Here is a 26618-nt window from a genome sequence, read left to right as displayed (position 1 = left end):
TGATGCTGAAGCTGAAACTCCAATACTTTGGCCACCTCATGCGGGGAGTTGACTCATTGGAAAAGACCCTGATGCTGGGAGGGATTGGGGGCAGGAGGAGAAGGGGACGACAGAGGATGAGATGGCTGGATGGCATCACCAACTTGATGGGCACGGGTTTGAGTAAACTCCGGGAGTTGATGATGGACAGGGAGGCCTGGTATGCTGCGATTCATGGGGTCGCAAAGAGTCGGACACGACTGAGCAACTGAACTGAACTGATGAAGAGTAGGAAGAGCAAAGGCACTGGAATTGGATGGACACGGACTTCAATCTGTCATCCACATATGCTCTGACACTTGCTGTGTGACCTAGGGCACACTGCTTAACCTTTCTGAGCCTCGGTCCCCATATCTGCAGAATGGAGGTAATTCTACTTACTCACAGAATATGGATATAAAGATCTAGTGCAATTAGATATATGCATGCTGAAACAAGGCTGAGCACCTATTGGAGCAAAACAAACATTAAGCCCTTTCCAATCAGTCCACCCATGCAGGCTGCAAGTTTAATGAACATAGAAAGAATATGATCTTCACTTTTGGATCCTTCTTCTACTCACCCACTCAGCACCTGGAAGGATGCCTAGTCCTGTATATATTAAGTTGAACCATACCGAAGTATTCTTTTCCCCTTGGATCTTGTGAATAAACCTCTGGTTTGGATCAGTGATTAATTACACAGTCAGGCTGGCCTAGCAAGACCTAATTTCCTGGAACACCCTGTGGAGCCCTCGGGGATGGTTGAGCGACTTCACAAGTCTCATGCACAGACTGTGAAATTTAACAGTAGCCTTGCATAGAAGCCACAGTGGACTAGTAACATACAAAATACATTAAATGGCAGAAAACAGCTCAATTCACCATATTCAGCATCAAAATATCTTTAAGAAGAGTCTAAGTGACAATGAGATAAATGTTTTCCAGAATCCTTAACACTGCATTAAATCACCAAATTCTCCAGAGCTGAAAAACAAGCCACCAATTCCACCCAATGGTAAAGAAATAGATAAATTGGCAAAGAAGAATGTGTGACAAAGTAACATTTCCAAAGTTAGTTTTTTTCTTAATTCTGGTCATTTATAAATGCAAAATAGAGTGGAAAGTGTATGGCTCTTTGGAAAATAGTAACTATTTGAGATAATCTTCTTCTCAGTTAGGGGCTTCTCTGGTGGCTCAGTCAGTAAAGAATATGCCTGCAATGTGGGAAACCTGGGTTCAGTCTCTGGGTTTGGAAGATTCCCCTGGAGGAGGGCATGGCAACCCACTCCAGTATTCTTGCCTGAAGAATCCCCATGGACAGAAGAGCTGGGCAGGCTACAGTCCATGGGGTCGCAAACAGTTGGACCCAACTGAGTGACTAACACTTTCATGTTTTTCACTTTTCTTCGCAATGTAGCTAAAGATTACAAATCTATTACCAAGCTGCTCAAACCCTTATCCCCACCCTGTCTAAGAAAATGTCAATCCCTCTCTTTCAGAGAATAGAGTAACCTGTGTAATAGGAAGTCCTCCCCAAACCTAAATTCTTGCCTGCTGTCTCAGAAAAAAGCCTCACCACCCCACACTCCTTACCAAGCCCCACCTCTCCACTGTCTGACTCATTTAGACAAGAGATATTTTGGCACTGGGGGTCCAAGTATGACAACATACCATCCCTGGCCCAGAACAACTCAGACACAGCAACATAGGAGACCAATATAGCAATAAAATATTCCACAAATAACAGCACTCAGGAAGAATGAACTACATCCATCAATGCAGCTAGATCTCCAAGACAAAATAACTGGAAAAAATACACCATTTGTATAAATTTAAAAGCATGCACATTGCTGCAGTTGAATGTCTGTGTCCCTTCCAGCTTCAAATTCATATGTTGAAAACTTAATGTGATGGTGGGCTTTCCCGGTGGCTCAGATGGTATAAAGAATCTGCCTGCAACACAGGAGACCAGGGTTCGAACCCTGGGTTGGGAAGATTTCCCTGGAGAAGGGAATGGCTACCCACTCCAGTATTCTTGCCTGGAAAATTCCATGGACAGAGAAACCTGGTAGGCTACAGTCCATGGGGTCACCAAGAATTGGACACGACTGGGCAACTAATACTAACTAATGTGGTAGTATTAGTGGGTGGGGTCTGGCAGAGGTGATTAGGTCATGAGGATGGCACCCTCGTGAATGGGATTAGTGGTCTTACGAAACGAGAGACTCTTCCCATAAGAGTTTCCTAGCCCATGTCTGCCATGTAAAGATACAGAAGAGTGCCCTCACAAGACCACGCTGGCACTCTGATCTCAGACTTGCAGTCTCCAGAACCATGAGCAACAAATGCTGTTTGTAAACTACCCAGCCTGCGGTATTGTATTACAGTGACCTGAGAGGACTACGGCTCCCATGACACATGACATATGGTTCATGCACACTTACACATGCAGATGAAAGGATACTAAAGTAAATTGGAAGGATGTAAACCAAATTCGGTCATGGCTATAACTGCAGGAAGGAGGGGACAGGAAAGAGAACATGGAACGTAACAAAATGGTTGTAAACATTATTAACAACATTGTATTGCTTTTCTGTAAAGAAGGCTGGAAGCAGATAATTTTGTAAAATTATTAATTATCAATTTAGGGTAGGAAATCCTCAGAGGCTTATTAGTCTCTAAACTTCTCTGTGCTCCTATCAGTTCAGTTGCTCAGTCGTGTCCAACTCTTTGCAACCCCAAGGACTGCAGCACTCCAGGAAATTCAAATGTAAACAGACAACTGCACAGTAGCACAGAAGGTGCTCTATGTGGCACATACAAGGCACAATGGGGATATAACAGAAGAATGAGTCTCTCTGGGGTTTTCAGGACACTGCTCTCCACTGCCAGGTCAATGCCTACACACATGCCCAAATTTCTCCTGTTTAACCAAATGAATCTGTGAGCAGTTACTTCCTCAAACTGCTCCATCTCCCCACTTTTCTTCACAACTGAACTTCTTAGAAGAGTTGCCTACACTCGTTCTTCGTTTCCTCGCTCACACCCAAACCCACTGCAATCTGGCCCCACTTAAATTGCTTCCACCTCCTAACTGGCAGATTCTTTCCACTCTCATTTTACTCAAGCATGCAAAGCACTTAAAGTAATTGACCAAGAACTGGAAAAGTTTCCTTCCCTTGGCGGTCACTGCTGCTGCCTCCCTTCATGGTCCATCACCGACTCAAGTGTGGGTGCCTCCTCCCCGGTACAGTCACTTAATTCTAGCTTGTCTCCTAGGATGCCAAGCTGAGCTCAGATCTCTCCCTAAGTGATTTCCTCTGTTCTCGTGACTGTAGCTGCAATCTGCTGGCTTCTAGATCTGTATTTCTAGCGCCTTCTGAGACCTATACACATACCTTCAATTGTCAGATGGGTTTTTCCTATGTTCTCCACCTGTACCTCCACCCCCTAACTCTCAAAGCTACCACATCCTCAAGAATTCTCACTGAAGGTTAAAGCTAAGAATGTGGACTTCCTGACTCCTACTTTTCTTGTCCTCATTCCAATGTTTAGTGACATGTTGATTACAGTTGCAACACGCCTCTTGAACCTACTACCTCATCTCCACCTGTCACGCTACTTTAATTTAGGTCTCTCACTCCACACACTCTGCCCCACTTTTCCAACAGCCCCCTTGAATTCCATGGGATTACCGCTATCATTTTTAAAACACAAATAAATGTCATTCCCTTGCTCAACATTCTTCAATACCTCCCACTGCCTGCAGATTTTCATTTAAACTCCCCCAAGCATAAACGCAAGGGCTTGAAACAATCTACCACCATCCATTCTTCTAGCTTCACTCTGGGGTACATCTTCCCATACTGCCAATATTCAGGCCACCTGGACCTTCTAACCATTCCCCAGATGTAGCTTGAGTTTTCATACAAATCTGAGCCTTGGCAAAGGCTGCTATAACTACATTGGAATCCCTGTCTCTCTCCTTCCACTAGTTTTTGTGGCAGCAGATCCATTCAACAAATACTTCAGAGTCTACCATGGGCAGACCCTTTTCAAACTCATGAGATATCTAGTGAACAAAATAGCCCATTCCTACACTCTTGGAGTCTAAATTCCAGAAAACTGAATTGCAGTCAATAAATCTGAGGCATGGTTTGAAGATGTCTATCAATCGTTAATAAGGCTTTCACAAAATCAGTGTTAACACACATGACCATGGTGGTTTTTTCATGTCATCATAGCTCATCCTCTCCAACTAAATCTCATCTTTCACTTCTCTGCAAGCCCATGAGCACCAGGTACACACACGCACCCATCCTATAGAATCTTTAAAATTTAAGGCTCAGTCTTCCCTTGATGGAAACTATCTCTTCCCATGAAGGCCTGTAGGAATCTTTCCTCTAGAGGGTTTGCAATTACATGTTGGAGTTGGGTAGACAATGTTGACTCAGGTTCCTCACAAATCAGCAAGCATCAGACCCACACTGCATGAGTTCATGGAAGAGAAACAACAACAGATGAGCTCTCGGTGGTTAAGTCAGGAAATGCCCATGTGGTAGTGCTGGTAACCTATAGTGTATTTTTTTTATTTAAATTATTCATTTATTTTACTTTACAACATTGTATTGGTTTTATTAGATATGTTTATTACATGTGTATCTCATGTAATCTTTGGATATTTGTAGACAGAGACTGAGTCTTCAGAATTGTAACATCCATCATGCATGAAACAGTGGAGAATTAAAAATGCAGAAAGAGTATCCCAGAAACAAATAAGGACAAAACACAGTCTGAACAGAACAGGAAAGTTCTCAACTGGGATGGAGAATGGCTGCAACTGGCTTAAAGCACTGGGAGGAAAGGTGAATAGTTAATCACAGCACTGCAAGGTAGAACTACCTCTCTGACACTTGATATCTGTAAAAGTGAACACATAAATATATGTGGAAGTTAACTGCTGATAAAACGGCACACTTTTTCTTTTTTTTTAGTTTTTTGCCACTCACTGTTTTGTCCAAGGCTATAAAGTCCAGTATATTAGACTTTTCTCTTTATACTAGTCAAGAACAAATAGAAATGCCTTCACAAGAGGCTACTAGGATCAAAACCTTTTGGATATGACATTACTCCTTCCAGCATGTTTATTATTATCCAAGAAAAGAAAGAAGTTCAGCTTTACTAGTAATTAGTATGCATGTTTCTTGAAGTATATGTGTATAATTTATAAGGAAATCTGTAAAAATGAAAGTATATCCTCCTCAAAATTTTTTCACAGATAGGGGTATAAAATCAACATGCTTTGGAGACTGCTGACCTAGACACTAAATGGCTAGGAAAGAGTTCTAAATCACAGAACAAAATCAGATTTCAGAGAGTAAGCAAGGCAGAAGGGAAAAGGTAAAAAGTAAAACAAATAAAAACAAGACAGAAAATAAGTTCAGATGCCAGAAAGGCATAATCAACAGTCTGCTGGTCACTGGGATAACTGCCTGACACTTTTTGCTGAGTGTAGGGACCAAGGCCAGAAGATGTGATGTGGCTATTCTGCTCCCCTGCTTAAAACCTCTGATCATTTCTCATTCCTCTTAAGATAGAGTTCAAATCCTTAATAAAACTCAACCATCCAGGCCTATCTGCCTCTTCAGCATTTATCATTAGTATCTCTCTCTCTCTCTTTTGGACATTTTTAGTTCTTTAAGTATGTTCTCCATACTTGTCTCTAAGTATCACTCAGGTGTCAACTTAATTTACACTTTCTTTAGGAGTTATTTTCTGAGCCCTAAAACATATTCAGTTTTCCCCCATATGTTCCTATAGCATCCTTTGCTCATTATTCTGAAACTCTCAGCAGGCTGCTAATGCATTGCTGAAAGTCTCTCTTCCATGATGGCCATCTGTGAAGCCAGAGAAGGTATCTGTATCTCCCAAGCACCCAGCGCAATGTTTGATTTATAACACACACTAAATAAATGTGTTGAATGAAGTGAAATTGAGTGTTATGTGTTCTGAGACTCAGGGAGAGAGGGAGGGAAAACATTCCTTTGAACTCCTAAAGAACTTGCTTATTGCATTTCATGGTGGCAGAACTATGAGGCTCACCTAATAGTTGATATCTATCTGCTTTTTTGTCAGTACATTTAAATATACCCCATTATCCATGGGTCAACAAATATTTGAATGCCCCTGTGGGTCCTGGGAGTGTGCACAGTCTCTTTACTCTGGCTTGGTAGATAAGAAACAATTAATTAAAACTATATTCATTAAAGAACAGTATTAAAGGGATTCATGACTTCTTCTGGTAGGATGGAGGATGGCTGAAGTTCATAGCTTGCAGGAATGATATATATTCGCAAATGGTTAGTCTCAGCAAGACTGCCTGTGTCTAGTGTCCATAAGGGTGGGTGGGAGATGTGGGTGCAGGATCTAGAAGTCCAGGGAGGGAAGGGAGTGGAGTGAGGGCAGACATGCAAGCAAGTAGAATGCTCTCTGAATCAAAATCATACCTTTGCATGGGATTCTAACATCCTTCCAAAGTTTGCCTGTGTTAACTTCCGATGCCCAGTTTGCCCCAGACCCTTCACTGACACTAGCTCCCCCACATCAGTCACTCCCATCAGTCCTTCAACTCAGGCTCAGGGGGACCCTGCCAGCTATTTTCATTCAAACTCTTCGGGCATGCATGGTTCTTTGCCCAACCCACAAGCCTGGGTATCCCGGCTCTTCCCATGCAGCATCGTCTGAACTGGGCACTGGCTTTGGATCTTTACCTTGGGTATGATCTAGAAATCCACAGGGAACTTTGTCAGGTCACTTGTCCTTTAGCTTCATGTACCACCAACCTGGACAGTAAGCACTGTCTCTGCAGAGCTGAGGCCACCCTCCCAGAACAATGTCAGGTCAGCCCAGAGTGCCACTCCTCACATGTCCCGGGCCTTGCCTATCCCATGCAGCCAGAATGCCTCGATTAAGACTGCCTTGGTCAACAGCCCTGTTCTTCCCCATCACTAGCCACGTGACTCTGGGTGAGCTACTTAACCCTTTTGAGCCCAAATTCATTCATCAACCAAAAGGATATTCAACACTCCCAAGTGTTCCCCTTAGCAAAGTATACCTCCAGCACCTCCAGTATAATGTTGGACTTAGTATTTTTGGCCACACACACACACACACAACTTTCTCCCTCTCTCTTCTGGATAACAGCTTCACATCAGCACAAGCGAAGGTCTTCATTCAGACCCCTAAGTTGAGTATGGAGCCTGCTTACGTGCACATCCTTGACGCTGCTGCTCCTTGATCATCCACCCAACCCAAGGCCCGCATTCAGTCCATCACAAAGACTACCCATGAAGTCCCCAAAATCCGCCAATTCCTTTTCTTCCCCTCTGACATCCCCCACAACTGGGCAGTCCTTCCAGAAGTCTGGACAACAGCAATGTACTCCCAGCCATCCTTTCCACTTGAACCCTTCCATCCTTCCACCTTCCTTTATAGCAGGACAAGACAAGTCTTCTAAGGTCTTGCTTTTAGTATGCCTTTCACAGAAATCTTGACTCCTTGCCCACTGGATAAAATCCACCCCATGAGATTCCTCAATCACATGTCTCAGCCTCAGCACTTCTCAGACCATGATCTACTCCAGCCAAGTTTCTGGACTTCCAACCCCACAAAATCCACCATGCAACCCACAAAATGCTTCCTTGAAAGCCCAACTTCTCCCCTGGGTCCTACCCAGCAGATCCCCCAGGATGGCCTCCGCATCCCTTTGGCCTTAGAGGTCAAGACTGACCCCTTTCAGGGAGTGAGTGCCCCTTCCTCACAACTGCCCCCGTCTCCCAGCTCCCAATCTCGCCACTCTCCAGACCACCTATCCTCGAGATCAAAAGACTTTTTCTCAGGCCAAAATATAATAGAGATGATATGATAAATCACATTTATCAGACCCCAAATATCTGTCAGGCACTGTGCTGAGCATCTGCTATATACATTGGTTCAGTTCATCCTCCATACAACCTGTCAAAATGGGTTCTCTTTATTGATTTACCATTCCACGTATACTTGAATGCTTTTTAATAAGGAAGACAGTAAAAACTAAACAAATATACACAAAAATATGGTATATATAAGTATTATTATAGTATACATAAATAACATTATAGTAGTATAGTATATATAGTTTTATCTTTGAAAGAATGTAGGATAAAAGCTATGACAGAAAGTAAAGCAGGATCAGGGAATAGGGAGACACAGGGGAATTGTTATGTTAGATGATGTCATCAGAGAAGTAATATTTTAATGGGAACATGAAAAGGGGAGGAAGCAAAACAATGGAGTATATGGGGCAAGAATGTTCTAGGCATAGATAAAGAAGCTAAGCTACAGAGTAGCCACATGACTTCCTAAGGTAGCAGGCACAGTATTTGAAACCTAGGCCTGACCCCAGGTCTTATCCTTATACACTCTTCTTCATCCACCATGAATATTCTGTAGCAATTCACTCTTAACTGGCTTTGGCTTTTTGAAACTTTCACTTCCATTAGTTGGCAGCCATGGGCCATCTATGTGCAGGACACTGACCTCCATAACATTCTCCTCTCCAATTTTTTCTCGACTATATCATGTTTCCCTGGTTTTTCATCCACCTCCCACCCTTATTCTTCATAGATCCAATCCTAAACTCTGTCCCCTACTCAATCTCATGTCTTCAGTTATCTTTATCTCTTTGCAATTGATTCCCAAGTTTGACTCTCCAGCTTAGTCTGATGGTCAGTTTCTTGGGAGTAAGGCCACTACGCTATACTCTCTTCTCAATACTCATCACAATGCTTAATAAATGTGTGTGTCTCTGAAATCAATTAAACTTGAACTCCACATTTCCAACTGCCTTTGGGACAGTTTGACCCAAATGCTTTCCTAGCACATCAAAATCAGTATTTCTAAAAGTGAGCATGTTTTCTTCCCTCCATGTTACCTGTTCCTCCAAAACCTGTTGTCTTCCTGTGTTTCCTGTTTGTCCATCATGGCACCATGAGGCACCCATCACCAGTCTCCCCATCTTTCTCATTCCCAATCATCCCACCCTCTCATCCCCACTGCCTTTACCATTGTGCAAATATTTGTTTTCTCTGGCTTAGACTAAGGCAACAATCTCCTAATGACATCCTTGTCGACGATGCAGCCTACACAGCTATGCAAAATTATTGTTCCTTATTCTGTCACTCCTAAATTTAACTAGCTCCCCACTGTCTAGAGACTTCCCTGCAGCTCAAATGGTAAAGAATCTGCCTGCGAGGCAGAAGACCAGGGTTCGATCCCTGGGTTGGGAAGTTCCTCTGGAGAAGGGAATGGCAATCCACTCCAGTATTCTTGCCTGGAGAATTCCATAGACAGAGAAGCCTGGTGGGCTACAGTCTGTGGGGTCACAAAGACGGACACGACAGAGACTCAGTCACTGTCTAGAGAATCCAATTTCACTCTTATGTACCAATAACTACTAGACTTCTACATTTTGACATCCTCAAAGACCTTAAATAGTCCCAAATTGATCTCATTGTATTTCAACTAAACCTCCTTCTGTACTTTTCATCTTGGTAAATATATACCATCCACCAGTTATCAAAACCAAAAATCTAGGAGTTGAGCCAGGCTGCCCCTCCTCCTCTCCCAACCCCAATTACAACCCATTATCAAAGCTTGTTGGCCTCATCCTCTACCTCATGTGAACCCACTACCTTCCACATCGCCGACGCTTTTCTATGATCCAGTGCGTCTTACTGCAATTGTACCTCTGCAGGTCTACTCTACTCCTGTTTCATTCCCTTCCTGTCCATTTGCCCCATCACTGTGGTTGTCGTCCTACATGCAAACGTGGTCATGTTCTGCTCTTGACTGAAACTGACCAGTAGGCCCCTGCTGCCTTCACATCCTGAAGCAGACTACTTCTCCAGCTCCTATTTCCTGTTCCCCTCCACCCCCACTTTCATGGCACTCAGGACTTCTCACTGTCGCCTGATTACACCACCACATTCTCTCAGATTCAGCCTTAGAACCACACTGCTCCCTGCCTAACTGTGCATTTTCCCACCTGCTGTATTTATCTGGAAGACTCACTCTCATCTGCCAGATCCACTCCAGTCGAGGGAGCCTACTGTGATGCCATCCAGCCTGCAGGCGGTAACTCACACATGCCTTTCCAAAGCACTCTGTGCTTGGTACTATCCTAAGATTTTGCCCATGCCAACTACTATCTCCCATGTCTATCTCTTTAACTAGATTCAGGGTCTCCCACGGGATATATTTCATCTCTGTATTCTAGTACTTAGAACAATACTTGACAAATAGTAGATGCTCAATATGTTTTACAAAAGAATAAACTGGCTCACATTTAGAGAATCCCTCACTGATATGTGGAGTATGAGTATTATCTAGTCTACAGTTTAATGCTGGCTTTTTCCACATATGACTTGTTTTATATTTTAAGTGACTCTGTGAAGCCAGTATCACTTAGGAACACTGTGTGATTATGGAAGCTCTACCCCATGCTCCTTCAGCTTATTATTTCACAGAAGACAAGGACTGCAATTTCTGATATCCTCCATCAAGGACATACTCCAGGGTCCTAAAAAACATTTAGCATGTGTCTCTGAAAATGAGATAAGGCAACATATTCTACCTAATCCATACACAATTGAGATCAAGTAGAATTCTGGGGTAGAGAAGGAAGATATGATTTAAAAGCTTAATTCCTAAACAACTACCCTGCCTTTTTATTTTCTGAAATATTGACTTTCAGTGCCTCTCCTATAATAGGTAATTGATCATTCATTATGTTTCAAATGCATGACTGTTGAATAACATCCTCAAAACTATTTTGAAAACAACCAGAATACAGATTGCATTTAAAAGAGTTATAACTGTCACTGCTTGAGATCTGAAATTCAATTCTAACGATATTTATGAAAAGCCACAGTCTCACAGTCAAGGGTCTGAGATAAATGTAACTGTGCTTTAAATTGCAATGTTTCTAACAAATTATTTCTACAGTTCAATCTTCCTAGTGTAGTGTTTGTAGATTCCACATTATATTTATCCTGAGAGGTGAACAACAATCTTAAAGTCTTAGGTTTTGTGGACACTAATTTTCATTCTGAATCCACATCTACAACTTTAATTGAACTAGAAGGGTTTATATAGATTAACTGCAAAGCTGGTACTTCAATCATGTCAGAAGGGTTAGTATTTACCACCTTTGAGATCTGTGGTTTAGGATGTGCTGCCTTTTTTAAAACTACCTTACAACACCTCCATCGAAAACAAGGCTTACTCTGTAAATCCATAGCAGGATAATTCTCTCCCTCTATGTCCCTACATAATGCTATATTTTGCAGTTTCCACCTTCCTTTTTCCACGTTTCCCAATGTCTGATTCTGAACTTTCAATATTGTTTTATTCTTGTTTCTCAAGATTTCTCTCCCCACAACCTTCAAATTAATGTGATGCACCTGTGTTTCAGAGCCAGCACCAACTCTCAGAAATCACAACTTTGACAGGAAATTATGATGAAACCGGACCATGGGAGGAAAGCGAACAGATTGCAGCAATACCAAGCAGCTTAGTAGGAGGCCTCAAATTAAAGGGACTTGGGGGAAATAAATGATACAAGAGTATTGGAAGAATTCTTGGAAAAGATTCAAGAAAGACTTAGTAGAATCTGATGTTCATAAGTGTTCCCAATAATAAATCACATATAATAATATTCTTATGATAAATGATATTTATCACCATAAAGTGATATTTAAAACTTAGAGTGATATTCTACTTAATTTTTAAAAATCTTACTAATTTGTAATGCCTCTACCTGTACCAGAATATTATTTAAACTGGCAAACAGAAAGCTAGGCATTTTCGATTCCTTTCTGACTACCTTTAAACAGAAGTTACCACTCATTTTGTATTCTCCAGGATTCAAAATTATGTTTGCCTTATCTTAAAAACTGCACTTCCTAACAGACTCCCAGCATCATAGGTTTTAAAAATCTTTAAAATAGCTTAGATAACGTCACAATGTATTTAACTGGTGGACACATAAACCCACGTTACAGGAGAACAGAACACAGGGGGGGAAAGTCAGGCAATAGAAAAAATATAGAATTTTGAGCTCAGTTCTTTGACAGCTTTATTTTGTGAGATCCCAAAGAGAGAAAAATCAAGTTCAATATCACTGTTTGCTTTCACTGCGTCCACTTGGAAAGGAATGGCACTTATATCCACTGGAAGTAATCTTGCTTTTCAAAATCCATCTCACTTCATCTTTACCTCTATTATGGCAATAAATATTTTAAAATACACATGTTTAGTGATTTATTTCTCCCCTACTCAGCTCTAAATACTTGGTGCATACTCAGTAAATATCTCTTGAATAAACGGTAAGGTTTCTAAAGGCAGACTCCACTTCTCATTCATGCCAGCACTATGTAGCTTCTTCGTAAATATATACTTTTACTGGTTAATCTTATTTCTTCATTACAGAATCCATCCCTATAACCTACAAGTAATATAATTACCACCATCTTATAGGTGAAGAACGAGGAACAGCAACATTATAGTCAGCGGCTATTTTGTACATCCTCACTTCTCTAAATTAAATAAGATTTCTCTAAATTAAACTTGTTTTGGGGACTGGATTTGATGGGGTTATTTTAGAAATGTCTGTTGGTTATTTCTATATTATTCTTTGGGTTTTTCCAAACTCCTTGCAAACACAAGAAAACCAGAGGATCTGTTTCCACAGTGATGGGATGGATTGGAGTATAAGAGGGCATCTCCACATTTAGGCTTTAACCACAATGTAAGATGCTTTTATTCATTTAACATCACTGGAGCACTTACCACATACAAAACATGGATAAAAGGCAAGAGCTAAACCAATTTTTTGTAAGTAGTTTCTTGTGCTATTCTAATGAAAATTTAAAGTATGAAAAGCTACAACCCAAAAGAAAGCCCCTGGCAGGCTATTCATGCTGAAATGTAGATCAGTTTAATAGTTACATGCGCTATTTTCAACCAAGTTTATTATGAAGCTCATAAAGACTTTTGGAGATCATGTCTTCCCTAGTCAAAAAAAATCATATTTGGGGACATTATTGGGAACACCTTACTATCTGTAACGCAGTGTGTAGGTGCTATTATAGTGAAGATATGGGCAGGAGGAGCATGCATAGTCATGAGCTTGCAGCACTTACTCCATCAGTCAAATCTGATTTTGATTCCTATTTGTGCACAGATAATGTCATTTCTTAAATAAACTGCTTCACTCAAAAGATTCTTCAACTATTAAGAAGTGTTGACATGTGGAGGTGAAGTCTATTTCTTCTCCAAAACCTTTTTAAAGTAAAGATCTATAAAAAAAAATTGCCAGTTCAAATTCCCTCAAGACTTTTTATTCACTATTCATGAGCAGATGTTACTGAGTATGTGGAGGGGACACTTCCGTAACTAAGTCAAGCCCGATCTCAGGTAACCAAGACGTTATGCACTGTTATTGTAAAATGGGCTGAATAGTTATTTTTACCTAAATTTAGATAATTGGGGTAGAAGATGCAGGAGAGAGAAGTTTCTAAAATGTCAATAATACATCCACAGAGACAACCTATTTCAAATGGGAGAACCATTAGACCACACAGCCTCTGTTCATTTGCGAAGAAAATTAGCCTTTAACATGTTGGTACGAAGGCCAAGTGCTCAATATGGCCAATTTTATATTTATATCCATATTCAAATAATTCATTAGTGTCAGAGTGAATGGAGAACTTATGTGTTTAAACACTGAGTCTTTCTTTTTTAAGGCTTTCTAATACTAAGGACATATGTATGTATACAGAACAGCCTATAGTGAAGGAGCTGGGCGAGAAGGGAGACAGCCCCAGTGGTGAGAGTTAAAGAGTTGAACTTCATCTCATCTCAGCCCTGCCATGGTTTCCCTGCCCTTCCAATTCCCTTTCAACACGTCCCGATTCTGTGAAGTCTGACACTAAAGAAAACACACCTAAGGAAATGGATATGTAAATGTTGAAAGATATCAGTTTTTTATAATTTTTCGATTCCTTTCCAAAGTCACTGATGTAATAAAAGGATTTATCATCTGATGAAGATAATAATGGTAGACAGGGTGGGAAGAGGGTTCGGTGTAGCTATTCAGGATCTGGGTTGGGAAATGTTATGAAGTGCTATTCTCTGTAACACTAACTCAGACCAGTACTGATAATCACACTCATGATTCAGGAGTACTTAGCTCATCTTTCTACTCTTTTATTGGAAAGGGAACCAAGAGACGTGATCATCACTCACGGAGGGGCCCCTGAACCACCAATCTCCTGGGGGTGACAGGTCTGGAAGGTATTAAGGATGACGGAGAGTCATAGCGACAGTATCCAAAGATGACGTTGCCTATTGCTCTAAATACACAAAACACACTGGTTACTTATTAACCTTTTCTTCAGAAATGATGCAAATTCTCATAGCCACGCATTACAGATACAAGAACATGCACACATGCGCAGTTTAGAGGAGCAGTATCTTGCTGTCACATTATTCATAGACCTGGCCCACGGAACAGAAAAGATAGAACCAAAAAAACAGTGTTACTTCCAGTAGATGCCTTAACAAGCAATCAAACGTGAACTGTAATTTTGAGTCTCTGATAGGTCTACCACTGAGCAGTGTGGCTTAAATTCCATAACAATGTTTGAAGCACCTACTATTTTGTGAAGCACTGTGCCAGTCATTAGCAGGGGTATGAAAATTAGCAACTCATGTACAGTCCTCAGCACCAAGGTTTTATAACAAGACTGCACACCAAAGAAATATACGTAGTTTATTCTTCTTTGTCATTCAGATGTAAGTCAAAGGAGAATGACTGATGAAAATTTAAAGCATAATTCTTTGGGGAGGGGGTCAGGGGAAATCACTAAGGCTTCACTGAGAAAGACCCTGCATTCAAGATGAATGTCTCAGAGGATGTATTCAATGTTGAACATTCAACATTGAATGTTCAAGTGGGTCAAGCTGGGGTACAAAGTTCATCCTAAGCAGTAGGTAGAATATGAGATATGTGTGGGGACTAGGGAACAATTCAGTTTAGCAGGTCAAGGTGTAGCCTTAAAAGAGTCATGGAAAGAAATGTTGGGATAGAGGACTGTCACCATATTGTGGAAGCCCTGACTATCAAGCTAAGAAGATGGTATTTTTAGTGCTATAAGTAATGGCAAGGTTATGCACAAGAGAATGATCTGACTCAAATCAGGTTTTAATAAATGTATTTGGTTGTGTGTGAGGAGTAGCACATAGTGCAAACAGAAGACAACCATGATGGTCTGGGAAATAAGAATATAGCTTTAAGCAAAGCAATGGGAGCTGGAGGAAGAGCTGGACATAAAGGCTACAAGAGAATCAATAAGACTGATTCCACATAGAAAGAGAAAATAAAGTGGGAAGGACCATAGAGAAAGAATCACTTTTGCTTTACTTTTTAACTGCGTGCCTCAAAAAATGATGTCACCATCATGAAAATTTGGATGACAAATTGTTCTTAGAAGAAAGCATATGTATTTTCTGACGCATTGACTTCGAGGTGCTGGTAAAACTTGTTAATGGGTCTGACCAACAGGGCATGCAAATGTCCATCTGGTAATGTGGAAAGGGATCGGGCCAGAGTTACAGACTAACAAGTCTTCTGCATCCAGATAAAATGTGTCAAAGCCACAGTTCGATCAGAGAGAAATAAGAGAATGAACACAGAACTGTGTGCAAAGTTGTACAGAATGGGTAAAGGAAGAAATAAAGGTCAGAAAATGAGATCTGAGAGAAGTAGGAAGAGACAGACTAACGTGATGTCACAAAATACGAGGGGAATTCATTCATTCAACAAATATGTTATTGAGCAAATACTGTATGTCAGGCTGGATGCCAGATGCTGCCAACAACACAACAGCCCTGCTCCCAGGGTTCACAGTCTTCTAAGGAGTGCAGATAAACAGCCTGAAGCACGGCAGTGAGTTCAGAAAAACGTGAATGGAGAAAAGAACAGGAGGACCTTTAGCCAAATGAACAGTTTTGAAAAAGAAGGAGGTGATTTAATGCCCAATGGTGAATAAACCTATAGTGACAGATCAAGTTATATAACTTTAAAATATTTTTAATTTATTTTAATTGGAGGTGAATTGCTTTACAATATTGTGGTGGTTTCTGCTATACATTGACATGAATCAGTCACGGGTGTACATGTGTCCCCCATCCCAAAACCCCCTCCCACGTCCCTCCCCATCCCGTCCCTCTGGGTTGTCCCAGTGCATCGGCTTTGAGACCCCTGTTTCCGTAAAGCCCACTGAACAAATTAAAAACTTATTTTCCCTCTGTCCCTTCACCTCTCTCTCACACACACACTTTAATCTGCTTGAAAGTTCCTAAGAAAGGAGGCTATTAAGCAAGCACACTCTGCAATGAAATATTGAAAAGCAATACTATCCACATCTTCTAGAACACCAGTGAAGACAAGAAAAACAAATAAAAGGATGAAAAAAGACTAAGAAGGACCATGCACTTCAAGCCAAGAAATAGATCATCAAAAGATTCAACTACTATCCAGTCTACGATTCCATGGAAATTTTGCATACATGTTTTATACTGCATGAATCATTAATTTCCAAACTATCTATAGCCTTATTTTATGAAACTTGGCATAAGCATCACCCAGGCGGGGGGGGGGGGGGGAGAATGTGGAGCAAGCGGAAGAGGGTTGTTGAATTTTAACACTTCGCCACATGACTTGCTTAGAACCTTCTTACATTCAACAACACAAAGAAGACAGAATAACGCCTTGTGCCATAAAAAGCTTTTCCTGGGTTGAGAATAGACTTTTCACTACTACCCTTGTAGAATTACTAATTTGGGTTTATCTTTAATAAACTCCCAACTTAAGCTGAGGCCATGATAACATCCACCTAACAATACAAAAACAAAGAGCATTTTTCACTGTACTGTTGTTGGTTGACAAACTTGAGCGCGTCCCAGGTGAAATGTGAAGCTGAGTCCCACACACGGAGGGTAAGGAGAGACCAAGAAAGAGGAGGAGGACTGCTCCAGACTGGTCAGTGGCAGGTTTAACAAACAAAGGACCTTAAATAAGAAGGCTTGTCTTGAGTGAAGCAAGATGAGTAGATCTCCACACCTGCCTGCCAGATTCTTAAAGGTTTATATAGAGGGTTTAATGAGGTTTAGTCATAAATACTATAGAATTCTATGGACAGAAGAGCCTGGCAGGCTACAGTCCATGGGGTTACAAAGAGTCAGACACAACTGAACGACTAACACTTTGACAGTCATGAATACCACCCAGGTGTCCTTAAGTTACTCTCTCAAGGCTATGTCCTTGAAAATGGCTTGTGCTGTGCAAATAGCAGGCAGAACATATATCCCAAGGTCAGGGGAGGCAGGCGAGGGGCCTCCGATTGCCCAGGTCCAGTTTGTGCGTTAGTCTGGGCCACATCCTCTCCATGACCTCCTGTAACTACTGAAACACCCATTTCCCTCCCCATGTTGAGCTACAGATTACATCACATAACATTCGCCATCTCTGTGTTAGATGGAACACATTAAGGACACCAGTGAATAATGTTGTGGGTTTTTTTCTCTGACCTTACTTCTGATTCTCTTTCAAATACACTATTGAATAATCATCACCCTCTGTCTCTCCACCAGTAGTAGGATTGTTTGATTTTTACCAGGGGAGCAAATGACATGAAAAATATATTCTGGGCAAGCTTTTGGTATAATGTTTTAAAACTGATGAGAGGGAGAATAGAAGTGAGCACTGTGATTCCTAAGAAACCTTCTCTACTTATACGTGACCACTGACAAGCATCCACTTCCCATTCTCCACAGTATTGTCAACTACCATGACTTAGAAATGGTGTTAATCAGGTAGCACAGTAAATACATTACTTGTTAAAAGGCATAAGGAGTGAGTTGAGTAATTGTATCATAAAGTTTTAGCAACTCACTCAACCTTGCTCCCATCTTTCCACACTTCCCTCTCTACTTGCACTTTAATGTAATCTATGTTTCTCAATAAACTATGTTTCTGACTCTAGAGTCTGGTCATAAAATACAGACACACAACACACACACACGCTTCTCCAATTCCTGATTTCCCTCTAACCCCAATCCATTTCTCTCCGTCTGATCCTCCAGTTAAATGTCATTTAAACCCTGATTAAATCATTTTATAAACCTTCATCCAGGAGACATATATTCAAAAGAAAATCACCATGGTCACGTTAGAAAATGCAAATATTCATTTATTTTAAAGGAAATAAGAGGTCAGGAGCTACTGTTTTAACATAGTACTGACCAGGGGATTTTTGTATACAGAAACTAATGCCTGTGGCTGGCGATTTGTTGCGTAAGTGAACACAGAAACACTCCAGTCAATAACCAGGTAACAAAAGACATTAATATGTCTCTGGTCAAGAAACCATTAAAAGGAACTGAAATTAGAGTTGAAACCTTTAAATATGAAAGTCTTTTCTTGTCCCAGGATTTGTCAAGACTCAACACTTGAGCCCAAATCAAAGTATGAAAGTTTAAGTTTGCTGGAAATACAAAGACCTTTGATGCAAAGACAGTGACCCTACGAAACAACTACATATCTGGGAACTATTCTCCAATTTAAACTTCAAACACTAAGAACAACAAAAAAAAAGGGTGCTTCAAACATTTTTCTTCTTCTAAAGTTAACAATTAACTTTAAAAGTTTTTCCTTCTTCTAAACAGTTAACTCTAAAAACATGTGAATACAATTCAAGAAACAGATGTCAGATCAATTCAAGCCAGAAAATGCTTCCTTTTTGGTCTCACCTGAGAAAGATATAAATCAGGAGCTTTCTATTCTCCAAATGAACAATGAACACATGCTGATTCTAGAGATGGTACTGAAAGTCTTTTCTTTTTTAATACATCATACTCCTCAGATGTGATTTCGTCTTTCTCATTTTATCCAACAAGTAGAGATTATGGCTACCTATGGTACTGTGAATAGACAAGGCGAGCTGATTCAATCCCCATCTGGCCAATTAAAGACTAGGCTCAGCCAAAAAGCTGCTATTGCTGACGAGCTGAACAATGCAAGCCACCCAGTTCCCCAGACTTCTGTTCCTACAACCATCTCTATCTCTGAGTACCTACAGTTGCCTTGTGCATGAGTAAGTTCCCGAAAGAACAGCCAGCTCCCTACCCTACTGAGTCCAAGGAACTGCAAAGACAGAGGCCCTATGAAATCAACTATGCAGCCCTCTACAGTTACAACTCTCATTCTGAAAAATTCAATCTCTTCAAGAGTATGAGTATTGGTCCTAAGATATATCCTAGATATACTTAGTTTGCAATGAGTGACAGCTATTGTCATGAGGGAAACGTGAACTATACATCATTATAAGTCATACTGGGGGCTCGAAAGGTGACAGTCAGGTTTTTTCCAGCCTACCAAGAGTATTTTCTCTAAAACTTTACATTCAAAAAAGACTAGGGTCCTCCCTGTTACAGTAACTTGAACTACTGGAGGGAAAGGAAGAAAGGGAACACATCCGTATCTCACTGTCTATAAATTAGGGCATGGACTCTAGTTGAAGTGACTCCATTTCCCTGGGTATAAACACCTAAAATGTGGACATGCATCTTTCCTTGCAACTTTACAGCCCTGAAGTGCAACTTTTTCATCCTGAAAATCCAAACCATGCTGTGGCCACGTGTGACCCCCTCATTTTATATAATCTGGGAAAGGTCCACTCTCGATCACTCTCAGGTTCCCCACAATAACCTCCATTCGATTTACGACTCCTCTAAAATTTGTACACATGTAAAGCCACCTAAAAACAAACCGATTCCACCCAGGAGGCTTTACTGGGATGCGGTGCGGGGTAAGGGAGCTTTGGTCCCATATTCTGCTATGGATACCTGTCCCTGCTTTCGCAGAATGCATGATACTCTGAAAGCCAAGCTCCTTGCACAGACTGCCAGGTACCTTTCCAAGGCTATACTGTGTATAAATTATCTCCAAGTGTCACTGAGGACCATTTTCTCTGAACACACTAAACTGAAGCTGGCAATAAAACAAGACATACGGTCCTGCTGAAGAATCTGACCTGGGAAACATTCCGCCGTGTATTACCAGGGGACAAAAATAGAGTTTTAATGAAGAAATGTTTGGGAGCATAAAGGCACCGTGGAGGGAGAGGATCAATACTATTTCAGATCATTTATCCCCAGGTGTTGGGAGAAGGAAGTGTGCAGTCTGAAGTCATCTGGCAAATGCATAAACAACATGGGAAATTTTCAGAGAAGGCAAAAGTAGGCACAGGATCGCAGGGGACCCTGACACTGGCGAGTTTCACACACACTTCAAACACCTCCTCTTTCCCGACCTGTACGTTGCATGCACCCCCTCTCCTCCGCACCCCCATTCCCGCCGCTGCCACCTCCCCTTCCCAGTCCCGCCCAGGTGACTATCTCACATGCAGCAAAGGCAACAAGCGTCCCCAGCCCAGGAAGGGGTCCCCGTCTCAGCTCGTGAGGGAAGCAGAGTGGAAGCGGGAGCCCGCTCCAACGCTTATTGCATCCTACCGCCTGTGGAGCTCGCCTCCTCCAGCTGAGCCGAGATGCTTTCCACCCTCCTCACGTTCATCTTTGGGGACGCAGGGCGCAGGAGCGGGACACGGGAGTCAACCGGCCCAGAGGCGTCTGGCGATGGGTCTGGCACCGGAGCGCCCTCGCTGCTCGGCCCGGGGGCGTCCGCCGCGCTGGGAGCTAGAGAGTCGGCGGCGGCGGCGGGCAAGGCGCGCGGAGCGGATGCAGGTGCGGGCGGAGGCCGGCGGGGGGCGCCGGGGGCGCGGCGCGGCGCGGCGCTGGGCAGCGGGGGCGCGCGGGTAGCGCGGGGACCGGGGGCGACAGGCTGGAAACGCGAGCCGCTAACCGCTAGCCCGAGAGCCAGGCGCCCCCTCCCTTCGCCGCCTCTGCCACCTGCTGCCAAGTCACTGGACTGGGGTGGTGCGGACCTGGGGGCTCTGACCACAGAGCATCCAGACCTTAAGGAGACGGGAGGCGATTCCGAGAGTTGCCCGGTGCCTCCAAGAGCCCTTCTAGCCGCGCGCAGCGCCGGCTCTGCGGAGGGGCTCCAGGGCCCCACGCCTTCGCACAGAGGTCTGCCAAATCCCCCAGGGGCTCAAACTCCGAAGGCTAAACTTGAGGTTGCTGCCCAAAGTTAGGCTGAGTTCGAAGGACACCAGAAGGGAAGAGCAAGGAGATGCCTTCTCCAAAACCGGGCAGAGCGCCAGAAAGTCCTGGAACTCCTAGACGGGAAACTTCCCGATTGAAGTTCGAACCAGTCATGCGACTTGGCTAGGTGTTGGGAAAGGCGGGCCCTTCACGCCCAAGTGCGCGGGCGGGCAAGGCCGAGATGAGAATGCCACTTTGGAAAGAAAGATTGGAGGGGGCTGGGGAGGGGTTTCAGACGAGCATTCACAGGGAAGGTTTCATCTGAGGGCTCCCTGGCAGCTCTCCAGGAAGGGAGCTCAGTTCCCCCGTGGGCGTTCATCACCCGGTGTCGTATACCCTCTTAAGCAAACCAAGGCAGGGGATGTTCAGGAAGAGAAAAACTAATCAATAAGCCACTTGTAGCCATGGTTACTACTTGAGAAAATCAAAATTAAAATGCTGATTTCTGTGTCCCCAAGAGTCAAGTACATGAAGCATCTTTTGAGAAGGAAGGTCAAGCTGACCAGTTCCCTGAGTTAACCGAAATAAAATTCCTTCCCATTCTCAATGGACTATGATTTGGGTGGAAGTCATTTCTTAGTCTTCTGCAAAGCTACCAGCACTTTCTGTGCTCAAACCCCACCCCACCCCACCCTTAGAGACTTTCACCAGCTGAAATCTAGTCCCTTACTCCAAGAATGTTTCAAATGACACTTTATATTTTTCACACCCCGATCACACGAGTGACTCACTTGATCTCTTGTGATGCCTCTGATTTTCCTTTCAGTTCATGAGTAAGGGGAGTGATACTGACATCATCATTACCTGGGTTCAAGGCTACTACTTACTTTGAGACCTGGCATGGTGCAAATTATTTACATCAGCTGTAACAATGAGATATTTTATTGGTCTGTTGTGAGGATTAAAGGGAGTTGCTAGATGTAATAAAGGACTTACGGCAGTGCCTGGCACACAGGAATCTCTAATTCTACAGCAACTCTTTCCAGAAACCACTCTCGTAATTTTTACTCCATAGATGATCACTAACACCTGTCCAGCTCTAAATTCCATCATTTTCTATCAGCTAACTTCTACAGCTGTGTTGATTTTGGTCTAGGAGCCTGGATCAGAATCACAGTTCCAGCTTTTTACAATGTATGCATTCAAGGGCTAATAACCTCGCTTTCTCATCTCTATAATGTAGAAAATAAAGGTGTCTGTCTCTCTCAATTAACTGTTAAAAAGATTAAATGAAGGGATATCTATGAAATATTTAGAAATGTTCCTGGCACAGAGCAAAAGTTCAGTAAGACACTCACTACTATCACTATCCTGATAGTTATTAGTATCATTATCATCTTATTATGATGAATTTTTTAAAAAGCATCACTGTCATTTCCATGACAAATCTGCCCAACCTTCTCTCACAGTGTAGGAAGTAATGTATTAATACGACTCCTCTTTCATCTGCAAAATACACAGATACTTTGTTGGGCCAACCCACTTCTCAACTTTTACCCACTGAGTATCTATTTTGATCTTTGTTTCTCCCTAGAATCTGTAAGAAGGCAACACAATCAGGTTAAGAAGACACTGTGCTGAGGAACTCTGCAATAAATTGTTTCCAAAATATTTATTTGGGATCTTGGATACCATGGAATTAATTTCTTCTATATGCAGAATTCTTTCTCTTTATGCGGACCCTTAGCCATTGCCAAAGATCACAGGGGAAAAAATCGTCTTTTTGGTGCTACCCCTACTGTCATTTCTGATATTTGGGACTAAAGGGCTAGGGTGCTCTGCCTTGCTTATACCATCTTAATGGTACTTCAGATGTCCCAACACTTATAGAGAAGAGCTTCATAGGCCACATATGTTGTGCCAGCCCACTGCTCCTGCTAAAAAGCTGTAGCAATTCCAGTCCCACAGCCTCCCAGCCCCCCAAAACATAAGCACAAAGATTCTCACAAATTGTTGGACTAACTCTAGCTTACTTGTTGTGTAACATGGATATATATTGTCCCTTCAAGGAACCATATTTAATGGTTCAGACAGTAAAATGGGTGCACAGTAAACTATGTGCCAGCCTTTAACTTCAAATATCATCATTATTTAACCTTAAAAATAAAACACTAAGAGGTAAGTGCTTTTGTCATCCCTATTTAACTAGTGAAGACATTACAACTCAGGTGAACTGGTTTGCCAGTTTTTCACCAATATTAATCAGTATTTTGGGGATTTGAACCCACCAGTCTGACTCAAACTTAATTACCACCCTGGACTACTATCTTGGACTAAGATTTAGAAACTCTGAGAGCTGACATTTCCTAGTTTTGTGTCCTTCGGACAGCCACTGGTTGTTTCTAAGCTTCTGCTCCTCATCTGTTAAAAGAAGAATTTCTGCTTTGCAAGGTCATTGTCAGGATCAAGTCAGGTAATGAAAGTGAAAGCTATATATAAACCTTGGAGTGTTGTAGAAACATCCAGGATTACATTTATTATTGTCCTGTTCTTTTATTGCCTATTATTTTTGTTGTCTAGTCTTTCTGAAAGCCCCTCATGTTTCAGCACAATTCTCTCTTGCTCACCAGGATTTAAACAATAATAGAAAAACTTCATATTTAAGATTTATTGAGTGCTTATTATATGGGCTTCCCAGGTGGTACAGTGGTAAAGACTTCCTGCCAATGCAGAAGACACAGGTTCAATCCCTGGGTTGGGAAGATCCCCTAAAGAAGGAAATGACAACCCACTCCACTATTCCTACCTGGGAAATTCCATAGACAGAGGAGCCTGGCGGGCTACAGTTGATGGGGTTTGCAAAGAGCCCAACACGACTATAACTAAGTGTGAGCACTTATTATGCACGCTCTGGGTTAAAAATTTTACATCAGCATATCACTTAATACTCAGAAGAACCACTTTATAGAGTTATTTTTACCCTGATTTTAAAATGAGACAGATTCAGAGAGGGTGAGTAGCCCTAGAGCAGTCAGCTGTAAAGAGGTACAGCTGAGTTTAAACCCCCATTTATCTATTGCAAAACTAGCACTTTCAGTTTCTACTGATGGTTTTAGAACTGCAGCATACATGAGAATCACCCACAGGGTTAGTTTGAAAACACCTGTGCTCCAGCCCCCAAGATGGATTCACTGAGTCTGGGGTAAAGGTCATGGAATCTAATAGTTTTTCATTAAATTTTATTTCTTTAAAGCAGCTTTCAGTTTACAGAAAAGTTGGGCAAAAAGTACATAGTTTCCATACACCTCCTCTCCCCCTGCCCAGTTTTCCCTGTTATTAACACCTTGCTTTAGTGTAGTACATTTATTACAAATTAACCAATAATACTGATACATCATTATTAACTGAAGTCCACAGTTTAAGATAGAACTGATGGCCTTGCAAAGAGAAGCAGAAAGAGAGACAGCTCAGAGGAAAGGCCATGTGAGGTCAAAGCAACTGTCTGCAAGCCAGGAAGAGAGCCTCCCCCAGAAAACAAAACCTCCTCCAACCTTGAGCTTGGACCTCCAGTCTCTAGAGCTGTGAGAAAATAAATTTGTTTTGCTCAAGCCGCACAAGTCTATGGAATTTTGTTATGGCAGCCTAAGCAGACTAATACACGCCCCAAGACCACACTTAGAAATCGCTACTCTACAGTGGAAGTAACCATGGCACTTGCAGCATCTGGGAACTTATCAGAAATCAGAAACTGGAGCCCCATCCCAGACCTACTGAGTAAGTATCCTCATTTTAACAACATCATCAAGTGGTTCCAGGTATGCTGATGAAAACGAGGCATGGCTCATCAAAACATTATGTTTACTGCCTCCTCGGAGGCACCCAGAGCTCGCTGGGCATGAGAGGCAGCTGGTGCTATAATCATAACCAGTTCACCGCATCTCCCCCCAAGTGAGATGACCCTTTTTAATTTTTGTGGCAGTCCCTCCTCAGATGGATATAATTGTTTATTGCCTCATTAGGTTTCAAGCAGCAAATACCTACAACCTTGATCATCTGACTACACCTGCAAATTGCTTTGTGATTCTTGATCTCTCTCATGATGATAATAATCGGTGAAAATAACCTACTTTGAGAGCTTCACATTAAAGGGAACATGAATATGCCACAATGAGACAAAAATGAGGTAAACATTTTAGGGCGACAGGCTGAATTCTGACATTCCTGTAAGATTTCTATATTCAGTAGATGATGTAGTCTTTACAACTCGGAAGGTAGGTCAGATTCCATTATTCCCATTTTGCAGATGAAGAAGCGAGAGCCCATGGAAAGTGACTTACTTGAATTTTCACAAGGAGCACAAGGGACAGCCAGGACACAAACCTCATCATCTGACATCTTTCAACACTTGGTGCTATAAGCTTTGCCAAGTTTATATAAGCTGGAGCACTGCCAAATGAACTGCAATTCTCTAAGCAGCAAAATTCAGATTTGCTTTGCAACTCTGTCTTCAGGATAAATCCATATTATAAATGTAAAGTTATTATATTGCTTAGCTGCATTTCTCCTGACTTGTGAACTTCAGGAAATTCACTCACTGATGACATTCTCTATGTGGCAGGAAAGGTGATTAGGGGATTTGCTTCGGAATAGAAATTTAGTTGAACCTGGAAGCCCTGTAACAATTTATATCTTTAATGAAGTTAATGCTGAAAAGATTTTACCTAAATTCCATCTCTCTAAGTTCTAGATTTGAATTGTATGTTCCAACTGGGGGACATGTTCAATAAATCCAAACCACTTTATACATTTTATCCTTGTATTTTCTTTAATTGCTCACTGTACTGCCTTTAGACTAAAAACAGTTTCTTGTGGGAGTATCCACTAGTTTATCTATTAGCAGTTTGAATGAAACTGTCCAAAAATGGTTTCACTGTAACTAAATGAACCTGTTTCTAGGGTAGTCTTCATAATCAAAAGTTGCAATTAGCTTAAAGCTGAATTTCATTCCAAATCAATTATTTTCTTCAAATATCTGAATCAGATTAAGTCCTTAAAAAGAAGAAAAATGCATTTCTTTATGTGTGTGTGTGGTTCAAAGTACTATATTATATTGCTGATAAGGAATTTAACTTGATATGTTGAAGATTTTTCAATAGATTAACACTTTGGGGAAATACACTCAATCTTTTTGTTTTAAAATATATTAGTAAAATTAAAATTCTTTCTTAAATTTCTAATTCTTAAATTAGAAATGTTTTGAGGAGAACAGGAATCTGTATTATTCAGATTAAGGTAAAAAAAAAATGGCCACAGTTCTGAGTGTGGATAACTCAA

The 26618-nt window shown here is 41.7% G+C and overlaps 1 protein-coding gene across 2 annotated transcripts in view; it reads right to left on the bottom strand.

The window, feature by feature from the left end:
* Window positions 1–21174, bottom strand: part of KCNIP4 (potassium voltage-gated channel interacting protein 4) — a 1241727-nt gene extending 1220553 nt beyond the window's left edge. Inside the window, exon 1 of one of the 2 annotated variants that reach the window (XM_043438745.1) lies at window positions 20694–21174. In XM_043438745.1, coding sequence (XP_043294680.1) covers window positions 20694–20754 — 61 coding nt within the window. In that variant the 5' untranslated portion in view covers window positions 20755–21174. The remainder of the gene's footprint in view (window positions 1–20693) is intronic. The other variant, XM_043438750.1, reaches the window with a different exon arrangement.
* Between the last annotated feature and the right edge of the window lie 5444 nt (window positions 21175–26618).

This window comes from Cervus canadensis, chromosome 19 (genome assembly GCF_019320065.1).
Source record: "Cervus canadensis isolate Bull #8, Minnesota chromosome 19, ASM1932006v1, whole genome shotgun sequence".
Lineage (NCBI taxonomy): Eukaryota > Metazoa > Chordata > Mammalia > Artiodactyla > Cervidae > Cervus > Cervus canadensis.
Note: the sequence above shows the minus strand (reverse complement) of the source record. Positions and strands in the feature narration are given on the sequence as shown.